The sequence below is a fragment of the Garra rufa genome, chromosome 15 (genome assembly GCF_049309525.1).
Source record: "Garra rufa chromosome 15, GarRuf1.0, whole genome shotgun sequence".
Lineage (NCBI taxonomy): Eukaryota > Metazoa > Chordata > Actinopteri > Cypriniformes > Cyprinidae > Garra > Garra rufa.
In genome coordinates, this window is record NC_133375.1 from 19,646,358 (window position 1) to 19,673,001 (window position 26,644).

Below are 26,644 nucleotides of genomic sequence, written 5' to 3' on the forward strand. Positions count from 1 at the left end.
TTTATTTGATAGACTTTATTGATTATGTGCACATTTTAGCATAGTAATTTGACACATTATTAAGCTACATTGAAGATCACATCAAAGTTGCATCTGTTTGTGTAATACTACACGATGTTTAACAATATTTCTCATTTGAATAGAATTTAAGACTATAATTCTATATATCTGTGATTTCATTTTATATCTTCCTTTCTTTATACAATTGGCAGGCATGAACAGACAATAAAATCCACTGAGATTCAAACAGTCAAACCTATTTAGAAATTACGACCCATTTGAATACATATTCTTTAAAAGGAGACAATTCCTCTGAATATATATATATAAAAAAGAAAGTCCACAAATGTAAATATGCCAAAAAAATCTTAAACCAAACGATGAAGTACAAACCTCAGGCATGGGTTCTGTAAGTACTGCAACATTCAAATAAATGACTGAAATCTCATTTGCCTCCAAAACTTTGATTGCATCAGTGATACAGTTATTCATAAGACATTCATTAAAGCCATCATTTAACATACATATCTATCCTAACTTGTTAAAAACATGAACCACATAGAAGAGCACTGAAAGTTTGCCTGAGCCACAACAATATCATGGTGGACCATCTAGATAACCACATATGTGAATCAATCAAGCCATTTACAATCATATCAATGGACACACTGACTGAAGATGACTTTTAACAACTGCATTTGTCACAAAATGGGTCAAAGAAAGAACACAGACCTGTTAGGTTTAGTTTACAGTGGAGAGATATTGCACAACCTAAATCACATCTGATTGAAGTAAAATCCTGTCTCACACAAGACCCACAACGATCACCTTTTGAGGATCAAATCAAATACAGGACTCTTGCATCGTTTGTAGAATTAAGATCTGTACAACACTTCTATTTGGTTTAGACAGTTTACGGTACAACATTACATTATACATATATCTACACACATTAACGCACCATTTGTCACAAAAGGATCACTTTGAATACACAACAGGCTGGTGAGCGGGAAAGCAAAGGGAGGTTTCGGGACTGGGTTGAGACTCCTGGAATGGCCTTGACTAAATATATTGCCTAAAACACACTAGTATTTGGATATTTTATCCTCACCTGTGGAAGACACTGCCGGTTCTCCTCGGGTATGGCAAAAAGTCGCAGGAGTAGTTGGTCTAAGGATCCACATTGTGTACCTGGGACATACTAAAGTCTAAAACCCAACATGTGACGAGCATCTCCTCTAAAGATGATCTTTTTGTGAAGACGTTTGCTGCCGATGGCATCCTTGGCTTTGTATATTGGCTTTGCGTTTTCATAGGGCCCAAGTGTGATGAACAAGCAGCTCCAAACATCTACATGCTCATCCAAGCATGCAAAATTGACCTTCTCTTGATGCAACAAACCTTCCTGAGCTTTCAACTATCTTGTATGTTCTCAAGTGTTACAGTATTAGTGTGCAAACATGTTTATGTAGCAAACGAATACATTCGACGGATTCCTCCCTTTACTGGCCTTCGCAATCAGCGGCTCTCTACAGTAATGGGTTGGAAGACCTGATCAATGACGCTAGGTCATTGCGTCTTTCTCTTCAGGACATCCCTGAGACGTATATGATTGCACAAAACCAATCTTTTGTATGCCTATCTGGCTAAGGCATATTAAACACGTCGAAGGGTGTACCATTGTGTGTGTTTTGTCAGGAAAAGGGACGGGAAGCAGCGACAGAGCTTGCTCACGAAAATGAAACAACGTTTTCACTACAACTACCTTATCTAGGTGCAACGACACGACACAAAGCACGACCACCCACATTGTGCGACTACGTTCTCCTTAAGTGACATGCAAGTATCGCGAGTGGCTAGCGCTAACAGCCGCGGGGGTTAGTTTCGACGATGAAAGCTTGTGCGAAATTTGAACAACGTCACAATGGGTCATCATTGCAAAATCCAAAATCCTGCTCAAGCGTGTAAAATACATAACGATAAACCATTCGGTTACATTACAATGTGGCGCGCACGGTTAAAATCATTAGTCGGTGCCCCTTATTGTAACAGAACATGCTTTAGACAATTAGTAGACATACTTCAGATATCATTTATCTGAGAGAGCGTGGCGGTGGATGGGTATACAACAAAATATCCACCAAAACTTTTCCGTTTCAAAAAGAATCTCAGAGTAATAGGAGACTGGAATGAATAGGCAAGAGTTAGCACGTGTGCTAAGTGTATGCGGGTCCAGTCACTGTGTAGGTAGTGTAAAAGAGTGCGTGCGAGTGTTTCTATGTGTGTGTTTTTTAATTTTCACACCTGCCTCCATCAGTTGGATCGAAAAACTGGGAATGTGTCTAAAGAATATAGTCGTGTTAAACTATTTAACTGCAGAAATTCTGTGATTTCTCACTTCATATTTCAAACTTTAGCAGTGCAGGCAGTGTTTTATTAATGTCGCATTGCAAATTGGCATGCACAGGTTTGATGTGCACTGCAATGTGCGATATAATTGGTCCTTTCTGTATATAATTGACATTGAGTGTTTGTTTGTATGTTTTCTTTAATAAGACTGCATAACCTCTTTGTTTGTATGTGTGTTTTTGTGTCTGTGTCTGTGTGTGTGTGTTTATTCCACGGAGAAGAGGCTTGCAAAGGATTTCCGAAGGTTGCGGATGGTCTCAGCCTTGGCTTCGTCCTGACTAGGACTTTGGTGCTGGGCGGCCGGCGTTTCTGGAATGTTGAATGTATTGGTAAGAGACTGGGATTTGCTACAAAGAGAAGAAGTGGCAATAAAGGAGAGGAAGAGGCTATTAAAGTCATGCAGCAAACCCATGGAGATGGCTTTATAAAGGTATGGTAGAGAAAAACAAATGAGCTGTGAGAGAAAGAGAGAGAATGAAATTCATACGCTTTCTTTTGTGTCATTCATTTAAGCAATCATGACTCAAGTGCAATGTTTACATCAGGCCTTGGACTTATGAGAAATGGCATCTCTGGATGTATTGACATGCACTTTGCGTCATTGTTTTTTTCTGATCACTATTCCTAAATGAAGAACCAAGTGCAACGGCACGTCTCTGTAACGTCAATAAATTGTTTGTTTTCTTGTTTTTCTTTTTGGAAGAATCAGTGTAATATTCTAATAGTCACCTTAGAACTTCATTGAGGAATAGTGGGAATAGGATGATCACATTCATACTTGCTGACAACCGCTTGACAGTGAAAATAGATCAAATGCACATTTCCATTCAGAAAAATGCAATTTCCACAATCAAGTGCATGAATGGTTTTGGGTGTAAGACTGAAGGAAGCCATCTTTGGCATGCAAAATACCAGCTCATCTAGTGTGCATACTTCTGTATCTCCATTGTTTTAATTAGGCATCTGCCTATATGTATAAGCCACATTTATCATTATCACCATTATTGTCCAATATCATTATCATCATCGTTAGCAAAATCTGTTTATGAATATTTAGAGTCATTGAAGTCATCATAGTATGCTTTGAAGAATCTGTTCAGGAGCTTTTGGATGTGTTTATCTATTTATTTATTTTGCATACTTGGTATTAGCCAATACACCCATTGCCAAATTGTAGGATATATACCAACATGTATAGATTATAGTTTTTGAAAAAATGCCTTGGCTAAATAAAGTTAAATATATAGATGATTTCATGCCATTTTTTGAGTTTGCACCATTCCTTTTTTGAAATTGGAAGGTATGATGGTTGTGTGAATTAGTTAGAACAACACAGGGTATAATATCATTGTAATTAGCTGGCAAGTCAAGAAAGGACCAGTCAGATCAGTAATTATCTGGTCATTATCCAGTCTCTTACATAAAAAATAGCATTACTGTGACAACATACACTTCCAGTCAAAAGTTTTTGAACAGTAAGATTTTAATATTTTTTAAAGACGTCTCTTCTGCTCACAAACATTTTGAAATATTTGTACTATTTACAATAACCATTGTAATGAATATATTTTCAAATGTAATTTATTTCTGTGATCAAAGATGAATTTTCAGCATCATTACTCCAGTCTTCATTGTCACACGATCCTTCAGAAATCATTCTAATATGCTGCTTTGCTGTTCAAGAAACATCTTTATTGCATTTTATTATTATTATCAAGATTTAAAACAGTTGAGTACATTTTCTCAGGATTATTTGATAAATAAAAAGATTGAAAGATCAGCATTTATCTGAAATAAAACACTTTTGTAACATTATACATGATACTATTCAAAAGCTTTCAGATAAATGCTATTATTCTGAACTTTCTATTCATCAAAGAAACCTGAAAAATTCTACTCGGCTGTTTTCAACATAATAATAATCAGAATCAAATCAAAAATTAAAATAATCAAATCAGAATATTAGAATGATTTCTTAAGTATCGTGTGACTGGAGTAATGATGCTAAAAATGCAGCTTTGAAATCACAGGAATAAATTGCATTTTAAAATATATTCAAATATAAAACAGTTGTTTTGAACAGAAAAAGTATTTCAAAACTGTTTTTGCTGTACTTTGGATCAAATAAAAGCAGGCTTGGTGATCAGAAAAGACTTCCTTAAAAAACATTAATCTTACAGTTCAAAAACTTTTGACTGGTAGTAGGTGAAAATCTACTTATATAGCACTTCCCATCCTGCAGTTCTCACTATGTTTTAAGTCATTCAAATGCATAGTTTGGGTGAATATGAATATTGAAATAAATATTTTAAAATAGATTTTTTCATTATGTACTCTACTGTATGGAAGCCCGTTTCTGCCACTGAATTAAGAATAGGTAAAAATAAGGTAATTGCAACTTTTTATTTCACAATCCTGACTTTTTTTTATCACAATTGGGAGTTTACATCTTGCAATTCTATTTTTCTCAGAACTGTGAGATATAAACTCACAATGGAGAGAAATAAAGTCAGAATTGCGAGATATAAACAACTCAGACATTTTTTTTCCGCAATTGCGAGTTATAAAGTCCGTTTCTGAGGAGAAAAAAAGACTTGATTTTTTTTAAATAATACTATTAAAGGATTAGTTCACCCAAAATTAAAATTTGGGTTTTACGTCTTTGGAACGACATAAGGGTGAGTAATTAATCACAGAATTTTTATTTAAGAGTGAACCATCCCTTTAAGCAATGCATTGTATTGTTAAAATAATCATTTAAAGGGCAGTGTAAGAAAATAGACACTGTAAAAATATACCTACATTAATCGAGTATAGAATAAAATCTAATTCGGAGTCTATTCATTCCCAGCCCTACACAACATTTACCCTGACTAGGTTTACTCTAATTCACACAGTCACTGTCAATCAGTATCATTAACTTGTCATGTGATTTGCAAATTTTATGTAGTATAGGAGAATGGCCACGATCTATCCACTGTAGTCATTTGCATGGGTGATGAAACATCAACAAATGGAAAAACATGTCCAGATGCTTATGACTCTTAAAAACCTTCACATCCAGTCAACTGAACTCACACTATGACAGAGGACAAAAAACATCTTACTTAAGCTGTGGCGATCCACTCAAAGCGGGGTGATCAGGACTTGGTTTCTGTGGAGGTGTGGGTTTCTGCTGCAGGGGAGGTCGTGCACCTCCTGGACCTCCCTGGCCTTGTGCAGTAGGCCGTGGCTGCTGAGTGGTCGGAGGGCGAGGGCCGCCCTGCTGTTGCTGGGCTGGTTGTGGGGCGTCCTGGGTTGGCTGTGGCCCACCCTGGGTAGGCTGCCTGGTTGGCTGGCCTTGTCTTGGCTGCTGAGCCCTCTGCTGAGGCTGACCAGCTGGTTTGGGACCTTGGCCGCCAGTTTGAGGCTTCTGTGGCTGCTGTTGCGGACCGCCTTGCTGGGGCCTCTGTGACTGAGGAGAGCCACCCGGGCCACGCTGGGCAGGACCCTGTGCTGGGGGGGGCCTCTGCGGACCTGTGCCCCCTTGACTGGCTTGTCGCTGTGGGGGTTGATTAGGGCGGGGTTGTTGAGCAGGGGGGTTCTGAGCATTAGGGCTGGTCACGGACTGGGTTTGGGCAGGGGGCTGACCCTGGGGAGAGGGACGCTGCTGTGGTGGGGCTCCTTGACGGGCAGCAGTAGTGCTAGCAGCTGCTTGTTGTGGACCTCCTAAAAACAGAGCTCATTTTTACTGTGTAAGCAGGTTGTAATAACACACAAACTGTTACCAATTTCTATATAGTTATATAGAGATCTATTGGTATTTTAGAAATATCTGTCTTAAAGTGATAGTTTACCCAAAAATGAAAATTACAACATGATTTACTTGCCTTCAAGCTATACTAGGTGTATATGACTTTCTTCTTTCAGATGAATACAGTCGGAGTTATATCAACAAAGTTCCTGGCTGTTCCAAGCTTTATAATGCAAGTGAATGGCTGTTGAGATTTTGAAGTCCAATAAAGTGAATACATCCGTCATAACAAGTACTCCACACAGCTCCGGGGGGTTAATAAAGGCCTTTTGAAGCAAGTTGATGTGTTTATGTAAGAAAAATATCTGTATTTAAAACTTTTTAAACCGTAATCTCTAGTTTCCATTAACTGTGGTATCCATTCACAAGAGAACGCCACTCTCGTGTATGACATTTAGCAGAAGCTAGAGATTACGCTTTATAAAGGTTTAAATATGGATATTGTTCTTACACAAACTCATCGATTTGCTTCAGAGGGCCTTTGTTAACCCCCCAGAGCCGTGTGGACAACTTTTTATGATGGATGGATGCACTTTATAGGACTTAAATATCAGCCATTCACTGCCATTATAAAGCTTGGAAGAGCCAAAAAATGTGTTTATTATAACTGTAATTGTATTAACCTGAAAGAAGAAAGTCATACACCTAGGATGGCTTGAGTAAATCATGGGTTAGTTTTCAATTTTGGGTGAACATCTCTTTAATTTTTCATCCTAATATCATTACAAACTTGAATAACTTTCTTTCTTTTGTTTGCTGAAAATCCAGGGTGCTAAACATTTTAATTTGAATCAACAGCTGTCACATATCAGTTCAGACCAACGCAAACACTTGTGTGCCATCAATGAGATTTTTTTTTTTTTTTTTTTTTTAGACAAAAGTATTTTAATGTCTTTACCATGACAACACAATAAGATTTGCATTTTTGGTCATCCCAGAGATGTTGCTGATATGTAAACTTTGTGGTGCTCACAAATGGAGTATATTGCTAAGCAACAACTAATAACAAAGGAAGATTATGTAATAGGCAGTAAAATGCAAGTTTGTCTTCATAATCGTTAATATAAATCAATTAAGAAGTACCATAAGCCACCCAGAAGCTATATTTCAAGACAAACTTAAGATGCTATTCACTAAAATGTTCCCCACTCCCAACCACCAATAATGTCTGGCATTAATTATGTCATACCTGTTGCAATGTGTTTTTATATACCATATTTTGAGAGGTTGGCTTTATTATTGCAGTGTAATCCCTTACCCTGTGGAGGAGGGCGCTGTTGTGCCTGGGGGACTTTAGCCTGAGAAATGGGTTGAGGTGAAACAGCTGGAGCCTAAAATACAAAACAAATATAGGAAAGGGGAGAGTATATCAGAAACCAAACCCCACAGAAACATAATGCTGACACACAAATTTCAGTGCAAGTTTTTGTATTTTTAGAAACACTTGAAGTCACTTTCATTAAAAAATGTGAAGGTTTTGTCCTAAATAAGACTTCCAAACAGCTGCAACCTCAAAAAATAGCTGAACATCACTATAGAAACATAAATAAATGGCTGATGCTGGCAAAAGTGCAGTCATTAATCTTCAGGCAATCAGTTTAGCACAAATGTGGAGGGAATTAAACCGAGCAATTTGATGCAGAGGTGATGAGAGATGATGTCTGAGTCTTTAGCTTATGCATTAAAGGCATTTCTCACTCTCATTCTCTCCCATCTGTGTGGCGATGAATCATTACAATCACAGCTCTGGGAATAATGGAAAATAGCAGTCTCTGCACTGCAATCAAAAAGGATCTCAGACTCATGCTGTGACTATAAGTTTTGCATATTTCTTTAGAACAGTTTAACAATAAATACTGACTGGTAGGAGGAAACTACTCCATTTTACTGTATTGCTCAGCAGCATTGTACCGCTTAATGCAGCATAAGCAGAAATGACAGTTTTTGTATGCATGTTTTTAGGTCAGATATGCTTTCAGGGAGTAGCAATATTTTGAGTCACCAGCAGGCCAGTTCAAAAGGTTTAAAATTTGATCTTTGATTTTGCACAGAGCAGTTTTTTTTCACATGAGAATATGTAACTTTTATTACTTTTTCACACAAACAATGGGACTACAGGACAAATTATTGATTCAGAAATTCTCATTTTTGCAACAGCTCCACATGTACAGCTTTTCTGACATACTAAACTTACTCTGCAGCTCACCCGGTATAGCACTGTGCTTGCGATGTAGAGTGCTTGGGTACAAGTCCCGTGACACGAGTTACCATAAAACATTAACATTTTTTATCTCATATTTTGATATTTTCGAATGTGATAGCGTGCCCCTCATCGGACATTTCATTTCCAAAATGCTGCATTATGTACAACAGCACTGAAATAAAACATTGCCAATTCATGTTCATCTGTTGCAGATAAAACTGAATGCTTTTAGAGCCACACACATTTCACTTGTGACACAAAGCATACAAAAAGCAATATAAGTTCATTTTGCAGAAATGTCACCACAGGCACGTTTGAGCCTGGGTTGAGTAGCTATGAGGATGTTTTGAAGCGAGTGTGTTAACCTGAGAACGGACTGGAGTGGGAGCTGAAGTGCGTGGCACGGTCTGGTTCATTTTAGCCACAACAAGGTCAGCTATCAGAGCCCGGTCCTCATCCTGCTGGTCTCCTATGAGAGGCATTGAGCAGCCCACGACCTAATAGACACACACACAGAGTGTTTGCCCAGGGCATTAAGGATATTTTATAGAGTTATTTTGGAACGCTGAATGTTTTTGCAGATGTTGTTACCTCAATGATGTAATCTCGACCATCTTTACCATGCAATGCCTCTACAGCGCATATATCAAGACCTCCGAAAACCTCAGAGCATACGTCCACCCACATACGATACCTGCAGGGAAAATCGCAAATGATGACCTTGTGCATTCCACTAAAAGCATCCACCCACACTGTTGCCCAGAGTAAACAAGGAAATCAGGATTACTGCAGTGCAAGACATTACTTTTTGGCTTTGATTAAAAAAAATTTCTAGCTAATGAAACTGTTTTTTTTTTTTTTTCAAGAAAAATATGTGATACTTGTTGAGTGTAGGCTATTCCTGGAAAAAAAAATCCATCATCAATATTTTTTGTAATATGTACTGTACAGTGCTTATCTAAGTACCATTTTAAGGGTATGAATACTTATTCAATGTACATATTTTAGATTTTTATTTCTAATAAATTTGCAAAGTTGTTACAAACCGGTTTTTGCTTTGTCATTATGGTGCATTAAGTGTGGATTGATGGCGAAAAAACATTATTTAAAGCAGTTTAACGTAAGACTGCAACATAACAAAATGTGAAAAAGGGGTATGAATACTTTTGCATCACTATGATAATTAGGGCTGCACTATTTATTAAAAATAAAACCAAAATATCATTATGGCTTAATTAATAAAATGTATATAATTAAGTCATATTTAATAAAACAATACTCATATTTCCATACAATCACAAATGTTTTGGCCAAACTACAAAGCAAGGAGCTTTTTTAATTTATGCATTTTTTTTTTGTTTTTTGTTCCAAAACCTAATAAATGTCCTACATAAATGTCTGCCTTCATCCTAACAAAAAATTGAACGTCGTAAGTGGCTGATTTGACATATTTTACGTAGGCAGCATATCATGTGAAACACACCAGAGACCCCAACGTACAATTTACTTTAGTAATGCATTTTTTTTAGCACTGAATGAATTACTAATGAATGAATATTCAACATTTCTCTTGCTTCATCCACCATCTTGAATAAACTATATGTGATGCCGTCTAGGTATTCGCAGTAAGTGAGTTATCTTATGAGAAATAGTGCTATAATGTCCTAGAAGGCAACGGGGTTTTGGAAAAGAGCTATTAGCATATGATATGCATAATACATAACATGTTAAATTATGCGTAATATGTCATTTTTAGATGAGCAAACATCTAATAAGGTTATCTGATGTCATGTTATAGGAAAATGGAAAAAGGAACATCCTGTAGGATGTGTGTACCTGTCAGACATGGCCACCTGCTCTAACATGGCTGATCCTGTGTTGGTCTTCCAGTTGCCAGATATAGATGTCCTCCTGTCCGATAAAAACACAACAGCAGGTATGATACAGTGTTGTACAATCAGTTCCAATGATATTGTTAAAGGTATAGATTGCATCATGTTATATTGACATGAAAACTCTGCTATGGTTTTAGTCTCTTACATGTAGGCCTTGTAATTGTCACCGATTTTCTGGATTCGGATGTCATACTTGGCGTCAATAAAAGGCTCGGATGTGGCATACGTCTTTGTCAAAGCGACAACACTTGCAATGTCTTGGAAATCATATTGATTGTCCACTTTGACCTGTACAGAAAATAGGAATTGCAGTGATACAGCTGTAATCACAAAAAAAATAATAATAATTCATAATATATAATATGAGGTCAAAGGTTTTCAGACACCTAGCACCTTGTTTGTCCTGAGCAGTTAAACTGCCCCTGTTCCACAGAAAAATCCTTCAAATCCCACAAATTCTTTGGTTTTTCTGCATTTTTGTGTTTTTGAACCCTTTTCAACAATGACTGTATGATTTTGAGAACCATCTTTTCACACTGAGGACAACTGAGGGACTCATACGCAACTGTTACAGAAGGTTCAAACTCTCATTGATGCTCCAGAAGGAAAAACCATGTATTAAGATTAATGAAAATTTTGAATTTGAAGATCAGGGTAAATTTAACTTATATAGTAACTATCTTCTGTAGCCTCTGAAAGGCAGTAGTAAACGAAAAAAATATATTTAGGCAAAATAAAAAATAAAATGTTCAGATCTCAATTCTGTTCAAAAGTTTTTACCCCCTGCTCTTAATGCATGTTTTTTTCTTCTAGAGCATCAGTGAGCATTTGAACCTTCTGGATTAGTTGAGTCCCTCAGTTGTCCTCAGTGTGAAAAGATGGATCTCAGAATCATACAGTCATTGTTGGAAAGGGTTCAAATACACAAAAATGCTGGAAAACCAAAGAATTTGTGGGACCTGAATGATTTTTCTGAAGAACAGCAGGCAGTTTAACTGTTCAGGACAAACAAAGGATTAATGAAAAACTATCACTAAACAAAAAAACACAGCTGTGAATCATTCAGGTAACAGCACAGTATTAAGGGGGTGTAAACTTTTGAATGGGATCTTTTTAACTATTATTTTCTCTTGTGGATTATATGTAAACATCTTTTATGTGAAAAATCTTATTTCAGTTCAGTATTAAATAAAAAATAATATGCATTTTGTATGGTCCCTCCTATTTTGGTAGAATAATTAACATTTTGCAGATTCTGCAAGGTGTATGTAAACTTTTGACCTCAATTGTATATAGTTTATATATTTGAAAAAAAAATTGCAATTGCCAGGAATGTGTAATAAAGGGTTTCAATCATACCTTTCCCATGCCAGAGTGGGCATGACCCATCTTCACAACCACAGGAAAGCCAGGTGTAGTGATCTAATGACAAGAGAGTTATATTACGATTTAAAAAAAAAAATAATAATAATTTAACATTTATAATGTTACAATTCCTTTTGACCTTTCTATTCATCAAAGGATCCTGAAAAAAAAAGTTTCAGGGTTTCCACAAACATATTAAGCCACACAACTAATAGCTACTGAAATGACTGAAATGAATAATGGCTACTGAAAATTCATTTTGCATTAAAGGAATAAATTACATTTTAAAATATATTAAAATAGAAAGCATTATACATTGTAATAACATTTTACAGTTTTAATATATTTACTGTATTTCAAATAAATGAAGTCTTGGTGAGCACAAGAGACTTCCTTTAAGAACATAAAAAAAAAATCTTTCCACTCCCAGACATTTGACTTGACATGATGTGTTCGTATATATACTGTATATATATATATATATATATATATGAGTGGTTAACGTGAGACTCTTATCGGGCGATAAAAACAAATATAGCCGTTAATCTATTCTCAAAGTTGGGTTGGGAGCTGGGTCTGTACTACGCAAGCTATGATGACTTTCACCTTGATATTTTAGCGCAGATGTATACCTAGCCGAATTGCACTGTAGGGGGTGAGAATGAGTCTTCAAACCTGTGTGTACTGTGAAATTACCAGTATACAAATATACTAGTTTGTATAGTTAATTATGTTGTAAATGCAATTGTCAAGCAGTTTGTGATGCATTTTGGAAACAGGAGATGAGCTCCTGGTCTAATGCGCCACCTGGCTTGAGAAACCCGATCTCAAAGACTTACTTTTAGTCATTATTTGGGTAGCACACACATTCTGAATGTCTTTGGTAGAATTCAAATTAGCCATTTTAATCTAGATTAATCTAGATTAATTCCAATATTACAGTGAGATTAATCTAGATTAAAAAAATTAATCTATAATACAGAATTCAGTACATGCCATTTACTCAACCATGTTTTTATTGCAGTTATTATTACACAATGTTGCCATATTTTTCTTATCTGAATGAATTATTTACTAGAAAATGACACCAACAACAAGTTGCTATACTTTGAAATGGTTATTAATAGGAGAACATGTTGTGTTTGCAGTCTCACCGGTGCTTGATAGGCATCTTTTATACTGCTACAGTAATTGAAATGCGAGAGCAAAAACTTTCTGCTCAGGGACAAAATGAGCCCACAGAATTATGCCTGAGTCTGCTGTGCTTTATCTTAGAAAAAGGCCAGTGAGAGAGAAAAATATTCTGGCAAAGAGTGTGTCTGGGATCATTTGTGTGTGAAGATGCCTGCAGTGGAGGAATAGGAGGAGGTGGTGGCACTGCAGCAAGCCTCCCTCTCCTATTAAAACCTGAACTATGTCTATAAGAACTGTGATGTACCACACAATTACACTAGTCTGGAGTTTATGAAATTTCCAGTCTAGACAAGGCTATAACTATGCTAAGTTGAGTGGAGCAGTGCTAAACTGGGGCACTGAATATGCATGAGTCTTATATATTTTACTGTTTACTGCATCCAGGCACCACTGTCTCTGCCACAGATGGGAGCTTTGTGCGAGGTCCAGTGGGACTGTCTAGAGCCCTATAGCTCAGGGTTTACTGGTGAGGAGGGCTAAGAGAGGGACAGGGACAGATGGTTAAACACTCACCATCTCCTTGTGGTTGGGGTAATAAACCTGGTCGATCAGTGGGAACTCCTCTGGACCCAACTGCTTGTACAATCTGGACAACTGAGCGAACTGATAGATTCATGGCGTCCCGCACACAGATATACATACATAAAAATAGAGACAACTATTATGCAGCAATAGTTACGGACATTTTGTAGTAAAATTGTATGAAAGCCTGTTTGAAAACGCATTTTAATGACCTTTTTAAAATCATTTTAATTCAGACCATTTGACAAATGAATGATTAAGTATGATTCGTGAAGCAGCTTGACCTAATTCATTGAAAATAATTGACTGTCAGTCAGTGTCATTGAAGTCAGTGATTTGATTTATGTATGTCTCTCTATACAAAAGCAACAATAAGCTGTAACCTTTGAATAGAGCATCTGAATTAAATATATAGAAATATAGACATTTGATAAGATTTTATGGTAACACCTAAATCCTTTTTATATTATGCATTATCAAGGTAGCTTTAATGCATTAATTATGCCTTGTAGTGCACCTTATGATGTATTCATAATTGCATGATCTCATGAATAATTGTAACCTCAGTTATAATACAGCATAATACTTATCTATTCATTGTTACAAGTATAATGCATTAAAACCAGAGCTGGGTGGATTACTTATAAATTGTTAGCCGTTACTGATTCCAAATTACATGACAAAAATTTTACACATTTTAGGTAATATAATTAGACAGCTTTTTGATTACTTTTAGATTACTTTTCACTAAACTCGTTTATCACATTGATTTAAAGGAGAAGTTCACCTCCAGAACAAAAAATTACAGCTAATGTACTCACCCCCTTGTCATCCAAGATGTTCATGTATTTCTTTCTTCAGTCATAAAGAAATTATGTTTTTTAAGGAAAGGATTTCAGGATTTTTCTCTATGTAGTGGATTTATATGGTGCCCCAAGTTTAAACTTCCAAAATGCAGTTTAAATGCGGCTTCAAACAATCCAGCTGAGGAATAAGGGTCTGAGAAAATAAAATGGGACTTTTTCGACATACCCTAATTGTCTTGAACTGAAAAAAAAAACAGAGTTCAGGCAGAGCAGGACAAGACAAGCATTTGAGGTTAAGAAGTATATAAATTGTAATAAAAAAAATCCTGAAATCTTTTCCTCCAAAAACACAATTTCTTTATGACTGAAGAAAGAAAGACATGAACATCTTGGATGACAAGGGGGTGAGTACATTTTCTGTAATTTTTTGTTCTGGAAGTGAACAACTTCTTTAAATAGGATAATTCTGTACTATATTGATCTAAAAATACAAAGAGTAAGAAAATATATTATATTTGTTGTTATTAACAACATTAAGTGCATTAAACATTACATCAAGGTTTCCCAAACTGGTGTTTGTGAAGGACTGCAGGGGGTTTATGAGTTTAATGAAAATCTGATAATGAATTAAATTCTAAAAAAAAAGGGCTTCTCATGTGACCATAACCAATGTCAGAGAACCATAAACATGCAAATGTGATACTTAAATATTACAATATTTATTTTAAAATCTCAGCAAAATCTAAATAAACATATTATGTGATCAGATGACACAAGTTTGTGAATTTGTCCATTTCAATATGTTTGAAAGACAAAAGCCTTTAAAAGACATAGACATACATGGTTAAACAACCTAGTGATTATTCAAATAAAAATCAATGTGTTCTGATCATTGTGTGAATGTCCACAAAACTTGAAGACTGTGAAGAAGCATTAGCCTATTTTAGAAAGGAAAATTAAAAAGATGAAAAATAATAATTAGGGAGAATCAATAATGATTAATAATTGTAACCCATATAAAGTAACTGTCTGTTTTTGAGTATTTAAAATTTAGTTTAAGTTAATTACAAGTATTACATTTTTGGAATCTGTTTACATAATCCAGATTGCATGTAATCAGTTACTACCCAGCTCTGATTAAAACAAAAGACAAATCTTCAAATATTATAATGCATTGTAACTTTGTTTAAACTTATTTATGAAAAGATATAACATAATGCAATACAACATAAACATATTAATTACTTTATAATACTTTAAGTAAAGTGTTAACAATTTAATTAATTTTCATGATTTTTCTAGTCCTGGAAACACCACTTTACTGTGGGAATTTGAAGATTATTTGAAGAATATTTAAAATACTTTACTAAATTCAACTGGATACACAAAGAACATCCTTAATTAGCTAATCATTATGGACTGATGTATGTAGTGCTCACCATCCATGGTTTGTCACAGAAGTTGTAGACCGAGTGAAGTGAGTTGACACTGGGCAGACCAGCATACTGAAGTCCAATCACAATGTTCCTGTGATCGCCATTCTTGGCCATGCTAAAAGCATGCTGTCGCACCAGCACAAAATCTGGCTTGAAACACCTAAATGACCACAGAAATGTTGGTAGCCATTGTTAGTAATTATACTGTTATAACTGAAGCAAATCTATTTATACAGTACAGATATACATGCAGTACATTTATTTTCTTCAATTAATCATCTTGAATGGTGCACTAAATGTTCCTAACATGCATTCATTACTCTCACACAGATTTCATATTTGTATAATTGCTTGCTGAATTAATCAACAAACCAACTGAATTGCATGCTTTATGAATGCAATAGTTTCTAAAACAGATGTGAAACCTACTTTGTGATTTTGTTCCCATTGCGGATGGCCTCAACGTCCACACTGTAGCTTCCAGTTGCGTGAGCCACCAGATTAACCTCAGAGAAGTCAGCCTTGAAAATCAATGAAAATCACCAGATGGAATGAAAGGATCAATGAAAGTGATCAGTGAAGTGATGCTGTCAAAGCATTTAAACTAAAACAGCACCTGGGGTCTGTGCCAGTGTGAAACATGTTAAAACTACAAAAACTGCTTTTTAAAACATACCATCCATTTATCCTTTCCTTTTAAGGCATGGTCATTGACTGCCATTTCATTAAAAAATTCAAAACAGAAAAGAGGAATTGTCAAAAAAGGGCATTTTGAATCCCTGGTTTTCCATAATGTTGCCAAAGTCTTACATAAATCCCTAGATTATTCTGTACTAATGAATAGTATTACATGTAAAACTCTAACCAAACATCATTTCAAGCAGTTGTTCAATAACAAAATGTTTCTTCTAGTCGAAATTACTTTTGGCTTATTGTAAAGCTGCTACCAAATCTGTCTCATCCATGACTAATTATTTTAAAGGATATTATTCATTGACACAACAGATTCATTTTCTTTTATCCCCGCCTATAATAGATTAGATCTTGCATTTCATTACTAGGGACTGCTTTGATGTATTATCCTATCCCTTTTCACAAACACAAACAACTGCCACTGAAGAAATTGCAAGAGCTCAATATTGCATTTGCAACTCAGAGTGATGATAATCTCTAGACAGTTGATGTGTTTTGCTAAGTCTGACATCTAATTCATCACACAAACACGTTGTTGAGTTGTACTTCTCTGTCAGTTTTACAAGAAAAAAAACTCACCTGTTCAACTTTGATGTCAAATTCACCATGAACCTTCTTGCCTTTGAACACCTTTGCCCTGGAGAATTAAAGATGAAAAAGAAAGAACATTTTTGCACTTGTGAGTCATAGTTAACAAAAACACTTAAACTGTGTCCAAACTAGATTATGCAACAGTGAAATGGTGTGAAAATCCTTTATTTCAAGTATTCATCAAGCAAGAATTCTTTGTGTAAAGGAGAGTTTTGTTTCAGTGTAACTGTGATTTTGTGCAGCAAGCTTAACAATAACATTTGAATATTTATAAACTACTATTATATTTAACTGTAGAATCCTTAAATGAATTTGTCAGATAAATGGATGGACAGATGGATGGATAGAATGTTGCCTCCAAGTTTCTAAAATGCATATAAAATTTACTTTTTGGTGTTGTTTTGGTTTTTATATCCAGTAAATGTGTCACTAGCCCTCATGGGAAACAGTGAGTGCAACATCACACAATTTAAAATGGTAAAGATACTTGAGGCTTCATGTGGGGATCCTTAGATCACCGTACCAGAGGAAACCACTGGAGAACCTCCAGACATCCTTGCAAAAAGGACAGCCCTCTGAGGAACCCATAAGTTCTTCGAAGAACTCTACGCTGTCAGTCAATACATTAACCCCATTATAAACGAAAGGCTATATGTAGTTCTGAATAGTGCTGGGCGATATGACGATATATATCGTGGGGACGATAGAAAAGTGTCTATCGTCCTATTTCTCTTCTATCGTTTCTATCGTCTCTAACCCAATTTTATCAATTACTAAAGAAAATATTGCATTAAATAGGCTATGACAAATGTATGATAGTGTCTTGTTGCTGTGCAATGCATACTCTACCCTATAAGTGATAATCAAGAATAAAAACGAACTTTTTCACAAAGAAACTCCGTCTTGTGCGACGTGACGCTTTACGTTGTTGCGAGTGCGACATGCTTTAACTCGTGAGTGCTTAGCCTAAAGATGGAGACGCAAGAGGTTGAAGATGAATGCCTGGAGTCGCAACAACAAACTGAAGAGAGAGGGCTGGCTCAAACTGCGGCATCGGCATCTCGCAGCGGCACTTCCGGCGGCATGTCGAGATGCCGCTGTATTTCTCCGGCAGGTGCCGCTACAGCGGCATCTCGCAGCGGCATCGGCATCTCACAGCGGCATCTAGCAGCGGCATCTCACGCCGGCATGTCCAGCAGGCGTACTTTCTTCTTATTAAAAAAAAATATACATTTCAACAAAATAACATAATATACCACAGGACTGTCATTTTATCATATAATGTGTTTATACTGATGCTGGATCAGAACGTGCGTGTGCGTGGCGCTGTGTGCGTGGCGCTGTGTGTGTGGCTGGCTGGCTGTGGCTGTGTGGCTATAGGCTATCTCCAGCAATAAGTATGTGTCAATATCACAGTTATGTTTCAGTGCCAACGAAGTTAGAAGATCACATTCCTTAATAAAATATATGATTTGTATTACATACAATGTCAAGCCGTTTTGAAATTTGAAATTACATCTTGAGATGAGTGTGCATTAATTGCATTACAGAGATTAAACTATCAGTTGATACATCTGCTTAAAATGATAAGTAACTGTTGCATTACCCTTGAAGATTAGCTTTTATGGAAAATAGTGCATGTTTCAGGAAAGATCATTTGACACCAGTTACCACAGAATATGACCCAGATGGACTACACTCCCAGAAAAAAAGGAACAAAACTATACCTTTTAGGGTACAAGTAGCTGTCACTGGGGTGTTACCAAGGGTACAATTTTTTGGGTACATAATTGTACAATAAGGACCCATTGTGTACCTTTAAAGGTACCTTTATATGTTTTGTTGACCAGGAACAAAATTGAACCTCTGCAGTACCTTTTTTTTTTTTTTTTTTTACTGTGTATCTATGGATGTCATATTTCATTCTTTATCAGATATTGTTTCTATGGCCTCTTTTACAGAACACATTTTCATATTTAACATTACTGAGTGCAAGATGTCATTTTTATGTTATCGCTTTTGGGCTTTTAATGAGTTAATGGCTACCCTGGTAAAAAAGAATGTATCAAGAATGTTGGTACACAAACTAACCCTGCTGAAAAAAAACATCTAAAACCAGCCTAGGCTGTTTGGCTGTTTTTGCCAGCCTGGTTTTAGCTGGTCATGCTGAGATTTATTTTATCAGTAAATTCCACATTACAGTATTTCAATGATACCACTGTGTCTGTACTGTTCTCAGTCTACAGTAAAAATAAAAATAAAAAATGAAACCTGTATCACATATTTTGTACAGCTATATTTAATGATTGTACTTGCAAAAACACATTGAAACTATGGGTAACTCGTGTATGGGTGATCTAAAGTAATGTTCCTACGATATTTCATTATAAATTCGTTTTTTGAAACAATGCTTCTGCTAATGCAAGGCTTCTTTAAAGATATGAATGCAATATGCAAAGTTTTGAACACTGGACAGCCTGTGTTACAAATAATGACTGTTTTGAGTTTTGTATCTAGAGTTTTGAAAAATGATATTACAGTTCTGTTATTAGTGCAAAAACGATTGTAAAAAAACTGTATTACTAACAACTCCAATTACAGAGCTCTCTAATTCAATTCGTAGTAGTAACAATTCCAGTTAGGGAGCTCTACAAATTAATTTCTACCATTCATATGTCTCCATTGTCTTCCATTCATTTTTAATTACAGAGCTCTACAATTTAATTATTACTAGTAACAATTCCAATTAGAGAGCTCTCTAAATCAATTTTTACTAGTAATAATTCCAATTGCAGAGCTCTCTAATTCAGTTTTTACTAGTTACAATTCCAATTTGAGAGCTCTCTAATTTAATTATTACTAATAAAAATGCAGTTACACAGCTCTACAATTCAATTTTTACCAGTAAAAAACACATTAAAGATATGTTTAATTGCAGAGCTCTGTAATTGAATTAAAGAGCTGTCTAATTAAGTTCTTACTAGTGACAATTGAATTCGAGAGCTCTCTAATAGGAATTCTTACTAGTAAAAACTGAATTAAAGAGCTATTGGAATTATTACTAGTAAACATTGATTTAAAGAGCTCTCTAATTGTAATTGTTACTAGTAGGAATTCAATTGTAGAGCTCTTTAACTGAAATTCTTACTAGTAGAAATTATGTTGTTAAGCTCTGTAATTAAAAATAAATGGAAGTCAATGGAGACATATGACTAGTAAAAATACATTTGTAGAACTCCCTAATGGGAATTGTTACTAGTAAGAATTAAATTAGAGAGCACTGTAATTGGAATTGTTACTAGTAAGAATTTAATTAGAGAGCTCTTTAATTGTAATTGTAAATAGTAAAATATAATTTAAAGAGCTCTTTGTTTGGAATTGTTACTAGTAGGAATTTAATTATAGAGCTCTCTAAATGAATTGTTACTAAATGCAATTACAACGAGTGACATTAAGTATATTTTAGGCTATAAGAGCTGCGATATCTGTTTTGTGCAGCATAACAAACTAATTTCTGTATTAACATTTTATATTCATAAGTAGTAACATTTCAAAGCAGTATTTGAAATAGACAAATACATTAAAAACACTGCATTTTTTTATTTATTATCGTTTGTGATCTACTAACTTTGTTGGCACTGAAACGAACTGAAAATGAAAAATTAATACACACTTACTGCTGGATCCTATACACACACACACACATGCTCTGATCCAGCATCAGTATTACACATTATATGATAAATACTTAAGAAATGACAGTCCTGTAGTATATTATGTTATTTTGTTGAAATGTATTTATTTTTTTTTAATAAGAAGAAAGTACGCCTGCTGGACATGCCGGCGTGAGATGCCGCTGCTAGATGCCGATGCCGCTGCTAGATGCCGCTGCGAGATGCCGATGCCGCTGCTAGATGCCGCTGCCGCTGCGAGATGCCGATGTCGCTGCTATGCCGCTGCTAGATGCCGCTGCGAGATGCCGATGCCGCTCTGGCATCTGGAGATGCCGCTGTAGCGGCACCTGCCGGAGAAAAACAGCGGCATCTCGACATGCCGCCGGAAGTGCCGCTGCGAGATGCCGATGCCGCAGTTTGAGCCAGCCCTTACTGGAACTGAAACTGCTACGCAGGCAGCAGACAAGAAGTAGGCTACTTTTACCGACACGTGGGGGTACGTCAGTGATCTTGTTGCATTTTGGCTTCAAGAGCTCCGACACGGAGCAGAAGACAGTCATGTGCAAACTCTGCCAAAAGTCTGTTTCCGCGCCCGACGCTGACGCCTGTTTCACACATACTTCGTCTGCAGTGCGTATGCGTTGCGTATTTTTTTCGGCACCCATGTTAACGGATCAGATCGTTCACACTGCACACGGTTGCTGTCCGGTAGTGCGTTCCAGATGCGGTGCGTTTGCAGCAGTGGAGCGATCCTTTCGGCACAGAGTCTGTTTTTGCTGTGCTGCATGCGCTGAATTAAAGTGACAGCGCATTGTTCGCTGGAAAAATGAACATGGATTGACACGGAAATGTACCATAAATGCATATAAATGCAGTCTACTGTGTTTCACAGTCAACACGTGGCTTTTTGGCTAGGTTTAAAATAGTGCAGTTTTAAATAAACAAGGCAACATAATAGATGCACTTGTCCAGGTAGAAAAGTTCTTTAAAATATGTTTTTTAATAAAGATTTAATACGAAAGAAAGGCACAGAGAGCTGACTGCTTGTCTGTGGTAAGTTTTAATTTAAAATATTTGTGATAGCCCAATTTCAATATGAAAAGGAAGCTATAGCCTACCTATGCTGTGTTTAAATGTGTTGCAACTTGCTTGAGCAACTTAATATACAAATCTAGAAGTCAAGTGCATTGAATAATAGCCTACGTTGTTTATAATACGTTGAGTTTAAACGTGAATATGTCTAGTAGTATTGTATTAGTGTACTGTGATAAAAGAGTATCCCAATCATGAAAAAGCACGTTTGTATTTGAAATTAAAATAACGGATAAATGGTGTGTTTGTGGTAAACACCCGCGGATCAGGAACGGACTGCAAACGCGTTCTGTGTGAAAGCAAAACGAGTCCGTGCTGCCTCTGCACCGCATACGTAACGTACACAGACTGCAGACGGAGTATGTGTGAAACAGGCGTGATACTTCATTTTGGTTTGCAAACTTTGCACTACAAGGTTGAAAAATGTTTTGTTTTGTTTTTTTATAATTGAGTCACTGATCTATAATAGAGAACTGGATTGCTCATGACGTCATAAAAGTGAAGCCACCGCGCCGCCATATTAGTATTCCCTACTATTCGCATACATTCCATTGAATGAATAGGAGATCATACGATTTCATTGAGAAAACATCACATAACAAGTCAGCGTTTTTATATCTGAAGTCTCACTGTGCATTTTTACAACGCAAACGTCCTAAGCATGTAAACGGTTATTTGTTTATTGTCGGGAATTCCCTCTGCTTATTAAAAATGTACGTTCATAAAGCCTACATTACAGTCATGTACATCAGATAAGCATAAACATCGGGCGTTCAACATATGTTTACAAAAGAAAATGTGCTCATAAATCTGAATAATCACTGTTTATGTCATTTTGTTGTATTTATTCGTACAGTAGGCTAACTGCATGTTTCAACAATACTTTTGTTATTAATTCGTTTATTGTATGTTATATTATTATATATTCATTAATAACATTATTAATTTTGAAGCAGGTAATGATTTGTTCGTTAAATTAATAATTAATTCAACATATATACACAGCATTTTACTCACATGGAAACAGTAATGTTAGTAAATCATTACAGAATTTGGTGATTTGAAGAGACTGAAATAGATGCTGCTCATTAAAAAAAAAAACGCACCATACCGCGCTGACTACTTAAAGACATTAAGCTTTATTTCAAAGATTTTAATTTATAGTACAAGAGCAATATTGTACAATCGATACAATTTCAGGTAGGCTACTAATACCATATACACGGTTTTGTTTATAATTTCCTGCATAATTGGGTACATAAATATATTTTCGTTTTGGTTCAGTTAACTCACCTGTGTCTGCAAGTGCGCAGCTGACACACCCACCTAAACGATTTCAATATATATCGCTTATCCAGCCCGAAAAGACCATAAACATTCCAGATAACATCTTAAGTATAATTTATTTACATACACATATCCTCAAAACTAATGATGTGTGAATGAAACGCTTCAAATCGGGTGATTTTAGGTCAGTGGTTTACATGCGAATTCAATGGCGCACTCTGCCGGTAGGGAATAGTAAGATGGCGGATCGAACACTTCCGGTGGCTTCACTGCCTAACGGCATTTTAGAACGCAATGAGCAATCCAGTCATTATATAGATCAGTGAATTGAGTGCTTTTCTGCTCAGAAACTTGAAATGGCTGTGCATTTTAATTAAAAAAAAAAAAGTTTATTTTGATAATACTATTTAACTATGATGTGGATAAAAAATGTGAAGGCTACTGTAGCTCTACCTCCACCAAATCTGTTGTCATTTGATACATTTATATTGCTGCACTAAAATGTATTTTTCTCATTTGTGACAGTTCAGTTAAATGTCACTTCAAATAACGAATAAAAATAAAGTTGCAAAAAAATTATGCAATGATATTTTTGTCAAACTTTTCAGAGAATAACTGAAAACGTACTTTATTTTGGTATATCGTGATATATATCGTTATCGTGATATAAAATAATCCATATCGTGATACATGATTTTTCCATATCGCCCAGCACTAGTTCTGAAAATACATTTAATTCCTTGAGTATACAATAGGACATTTGAGCCATCCTGAAAATGGTTCCTATAAGTTCTCCAGAGAGTTTCACCTGTAAAAACTCCAAAACTGCCTCAATTACCTTGACTTTGTGTTAAAACAATTTTTTCCCCAAGCACAGCCAATCTATTCTTAAAGGAGAAGTTCACTTCCAGCATGAAAATTTCCTGATAACTAACTCACCCCCATGTCATTCAAGATGTTCATGTTTTTCTTTCTTTTCCGAAAAGAAATGAAGGTTTTTGAGGAAAACATCCCAGGTTTTTCTCCATACACTCCTAAAAATAAAGGTGCTTCACGATGCCATAGAAAAACCTTTTTTGTCTAAATGGTTCCATAGAGCACCTTTAACATCGGAAGAAACTTTCTGCTTCACAAAAGTTTAGAGTTTAGCTCCAACCGTAATTAAAACTCAACTTGCTGTAGCTTGTTAGTAACCCTTCAGACCTCGATTAGCTTGTTCAGGTGTGTTTGATTAGGGTTGAAGCTAAACTTTGCAGGGCTGCGGCTCTCCAGGACCGATGTTTGCCACCCCTGTTCTAAGGCATCGCTCTGAAGAACCTTTTAAAGCACCTTACATTTTTTAGTGTATAGTAAACTTCAATGGTGGCCAACAGGTTGAAGGTCCAAATTGCAGTTTCAAAGGGTCTACACGACCCCAGCTGAGGAATAAGGGTCTTATCTAGCAAAATGATCAGTAATTTTCTAAGAAAAACACAAATTTCTATGCTTTCTACCCACAAATGCTTGTTTTGCACTGGCTCAACCTCACACATTACAAAGCAAATGTGCAAAGAATGTCAAATGCCCAAAAGGTACCTTTTTACAAAAAAAGGTAAAATAACGTCGGACGATTTTGAAATTGGAGGAGAAAATGAGATGGAGATACCTTTTTAAACTGAAGAACACAAACAAAGAACTAACCGGGCATGACTTTTTTCCAACGTAATTATGTAATGCGTCAAGTCATAGACATCATAGGCATCACAGAGCTAGTGTAAGACAAGCATTTGTGGTTAAAAAGTATACATTTTATTTTATTTTTTTATAAGAAAATGGCTGTTTATTTTGCTAGATAAAACCTTTATTCCTCAGCTGGGATCATGTAAAGCCCTTTGAAGCTGCATTGAAACTGCAATTTGGACCTTCAACCCGTTGGCCACCACTGAAGTCCATTATATGGAGAAAAATCCTGAAATGTTTTCCTCAAAAAAATGTAATTTCTTTGCGACTGAAGAAAGAAAGAAGACATTAACATTATTAGGAATGTTGGATGTTCATTCTGAAAGTAAACTTCCCCTTTAAACCCATCAACACAGGGCCTTTTAATCTGGACTCAAAAGCTAATGTAATATACTTTGCCGTAGGGTATCACTGCTTTTCCATTAACTGTCCCTGACTGAATAGTGAAATGCGCACAAACACACGCGCGGGCACACCCACAACTACACGGGCGCGCGTGCCAGCAAAGGCCCATAGACTAATGAGTCACGACATTTGGATAGTGACTCCTTTTGGCCTGTATTAGCACGAGCTACACCTCAGGTGCGAGCCTGAAACGTGAAACAAACAAATCTGTTTATAAACCCCAAGTCATATATTCAAATCCATCTTACCAGTCTGTCTGCTGGTCATCAATGACCAGGAGTATCTTGGCGTTGCTCGAACCGATTCCTCTCTCGGTGGCCTCGTTAAAGGTAGCGGCAGCGGCGGCGGTGGTCTGTTTGACGGCATTGGAAAGGGAGGAAAAGAAACCGGCGCCGGTAGACTGGCTTGGGGGTTGACGCCTCTCTTGAGAGCTCGGCGAGAGCACCGGGGCTGGGCTCTGCTGCTGCTGCTGCGGCTGGGGCTGCGGCTGCGGCGGCGGCGGATCGGGCCGCTGTAAATCGCTCATGTAGCCATTAGGCAAGTTGGACATGAAATTACTGTCCGATAGTCGACGTCGCAGGTAATTCATGGTGAGGATGAAAAGGGATGCGACGGTAAATTACTCCCCTGTAGGTTCTGCACGGCACAAAAAAATCCAAGACGATGGAATGGCAAACCGATCAAGTGTCTGATATCTAGGCTGCAACCGTGCGTTTCAGTTTAAAACGAGACGTGAAAACGAGTCGATACGCAATCCTCCAGGGTGCACCTCAAAGCAAAGGTCGTGCTTCACAACATGCAAAGCTGCACTGCAACAAATGAAAGAAACCAAATCAACGCTTTATTAAAATCACGATTGCATACATAAATGCTCGTAATTAGTGACTGGTTGACTTACATCAGTGAAAAGCTCGTTCAGCAATTGGCATTAGGATTTCAAGCTCCTTCCATTGATGATGATGATGTTTAGATTCTTTTCCACGGGCGTGGAGAAAAGCAGTCCTAACGCAGAGGCACTTGTTAAAAGTGTGCTCGCTCGGTTAAGGTAGTCTAGTAATTGTCAGAAATGAAAGTCGGTGAGGCAAAATCTCCAGCCAGATTTTCTGCGATCCGGTTGGGGCTTCGGAGGATGCAGGGATTGCATCACTCGTGCCATCCAATCCTAGTAATCCGCTCAGTGTTTTCCCTCGTCATTTTTTCTGACCCATCATCAGTTTCTCCCGTTGCGCACATTCTTTACGCACGGGACAGGTCCGGGATCTGGTTGTTTAGATGAATGGGGAGGAGAGATGAATTTGGCATGTGCTTGTGTTCATTTTAAGGAAGCGAGAGATTTCGATTGAGCATGACAGTGGGGGGTGCTGCCTAGTGATTAAAGAGCTTGTAACTAAAAGGTTGTAGGTTCAGACCCTGCAGGTGGCGATCCTTGAACTGTCACCATGGTGCCCTTGAGCAACACACCTAAACCCTGGTTGTTCCCTCGGGACTGTTGTTGTACATCATAGGGATGCTGTTAGGGGCTTTGAAGAAAAGCCTCAGATAAATAACACTGTTTGTAGA

The 26,644-nt window shown here is 36.7% G+C and overlaps 1 protein-coding gene across 2 annotated transcripts; it reads right to left on the minus strand.

The window, feature by feature from the left end:
- syn1 (synapsin I) lies at positions 1 to 26,306 on the minus strand. Of its 2 annotated transcripts, none has more exons than XM_073819044.1 (14): positions 25,983 to 26,306; positions 25,333 to 25,893; positions 16,896 to 16,953; positions 16,053 to 16,144; positions 15,627 to 15,783; positions 13,373 to 13,462; positions 11,660 to 11,722; positions 10,446 to 10,588; positions 10,242 to 10,316; positions 8,997 to 9,099; positions 8,771 to 8,902; positions 7,461 to 7,533; positions 5,517 to 6,117; positions 1 to 2,756 (listed from the first exon to the last, which is right to left on the minus strand). In XM_073819044.1, the coding sequence occupies exons 2-14, from the start codon at positions 25,671 to 25,673 to the stop codon at positions 2,615 to 2,617; spliced, it is 2,070 nt and encodes a 689-aa protein (XP_073675145.1). In that variant the 5' UTR covers positions 25,674 to 25,893; positions 25,983 to 26,306; the 3' UTR covers positions 1 to 2,614. The 2 variants fall into 2 exon arrangements, with proteins under 2 accessions (XP_073675145.1, XP_073675146.1); XM_073819045.1 differs by having other exon boundaries at positions 1 to 2,718; positions 25,983 to 26,305.
- Positions 26,307 to 26,644: the final 338 nt, after the last annotated feature.

Coding starts and splice junctions, on each gene's coding strand:
- syn1 (XM_073819044.1), bottom strand. CDS start 25,673: ATGAATTACCTGCGACGTCGACTATCGGACAGTAATTTCATGTCCAAC. Junction 15,784..16,052: donor AATGGGAACAAAATCACAAA/GTAGGTTTCACA, acceptor GTGGTCATTTAG/GTGTTTCAAGCCAGATTTTG. Junction 13,463..15,626: donor TCTGTGACAAACCATGGATG/GTGAGCACTACA, acceptor TGAATCTATCAG/TTCGCTCAGTTGTCCAGATT.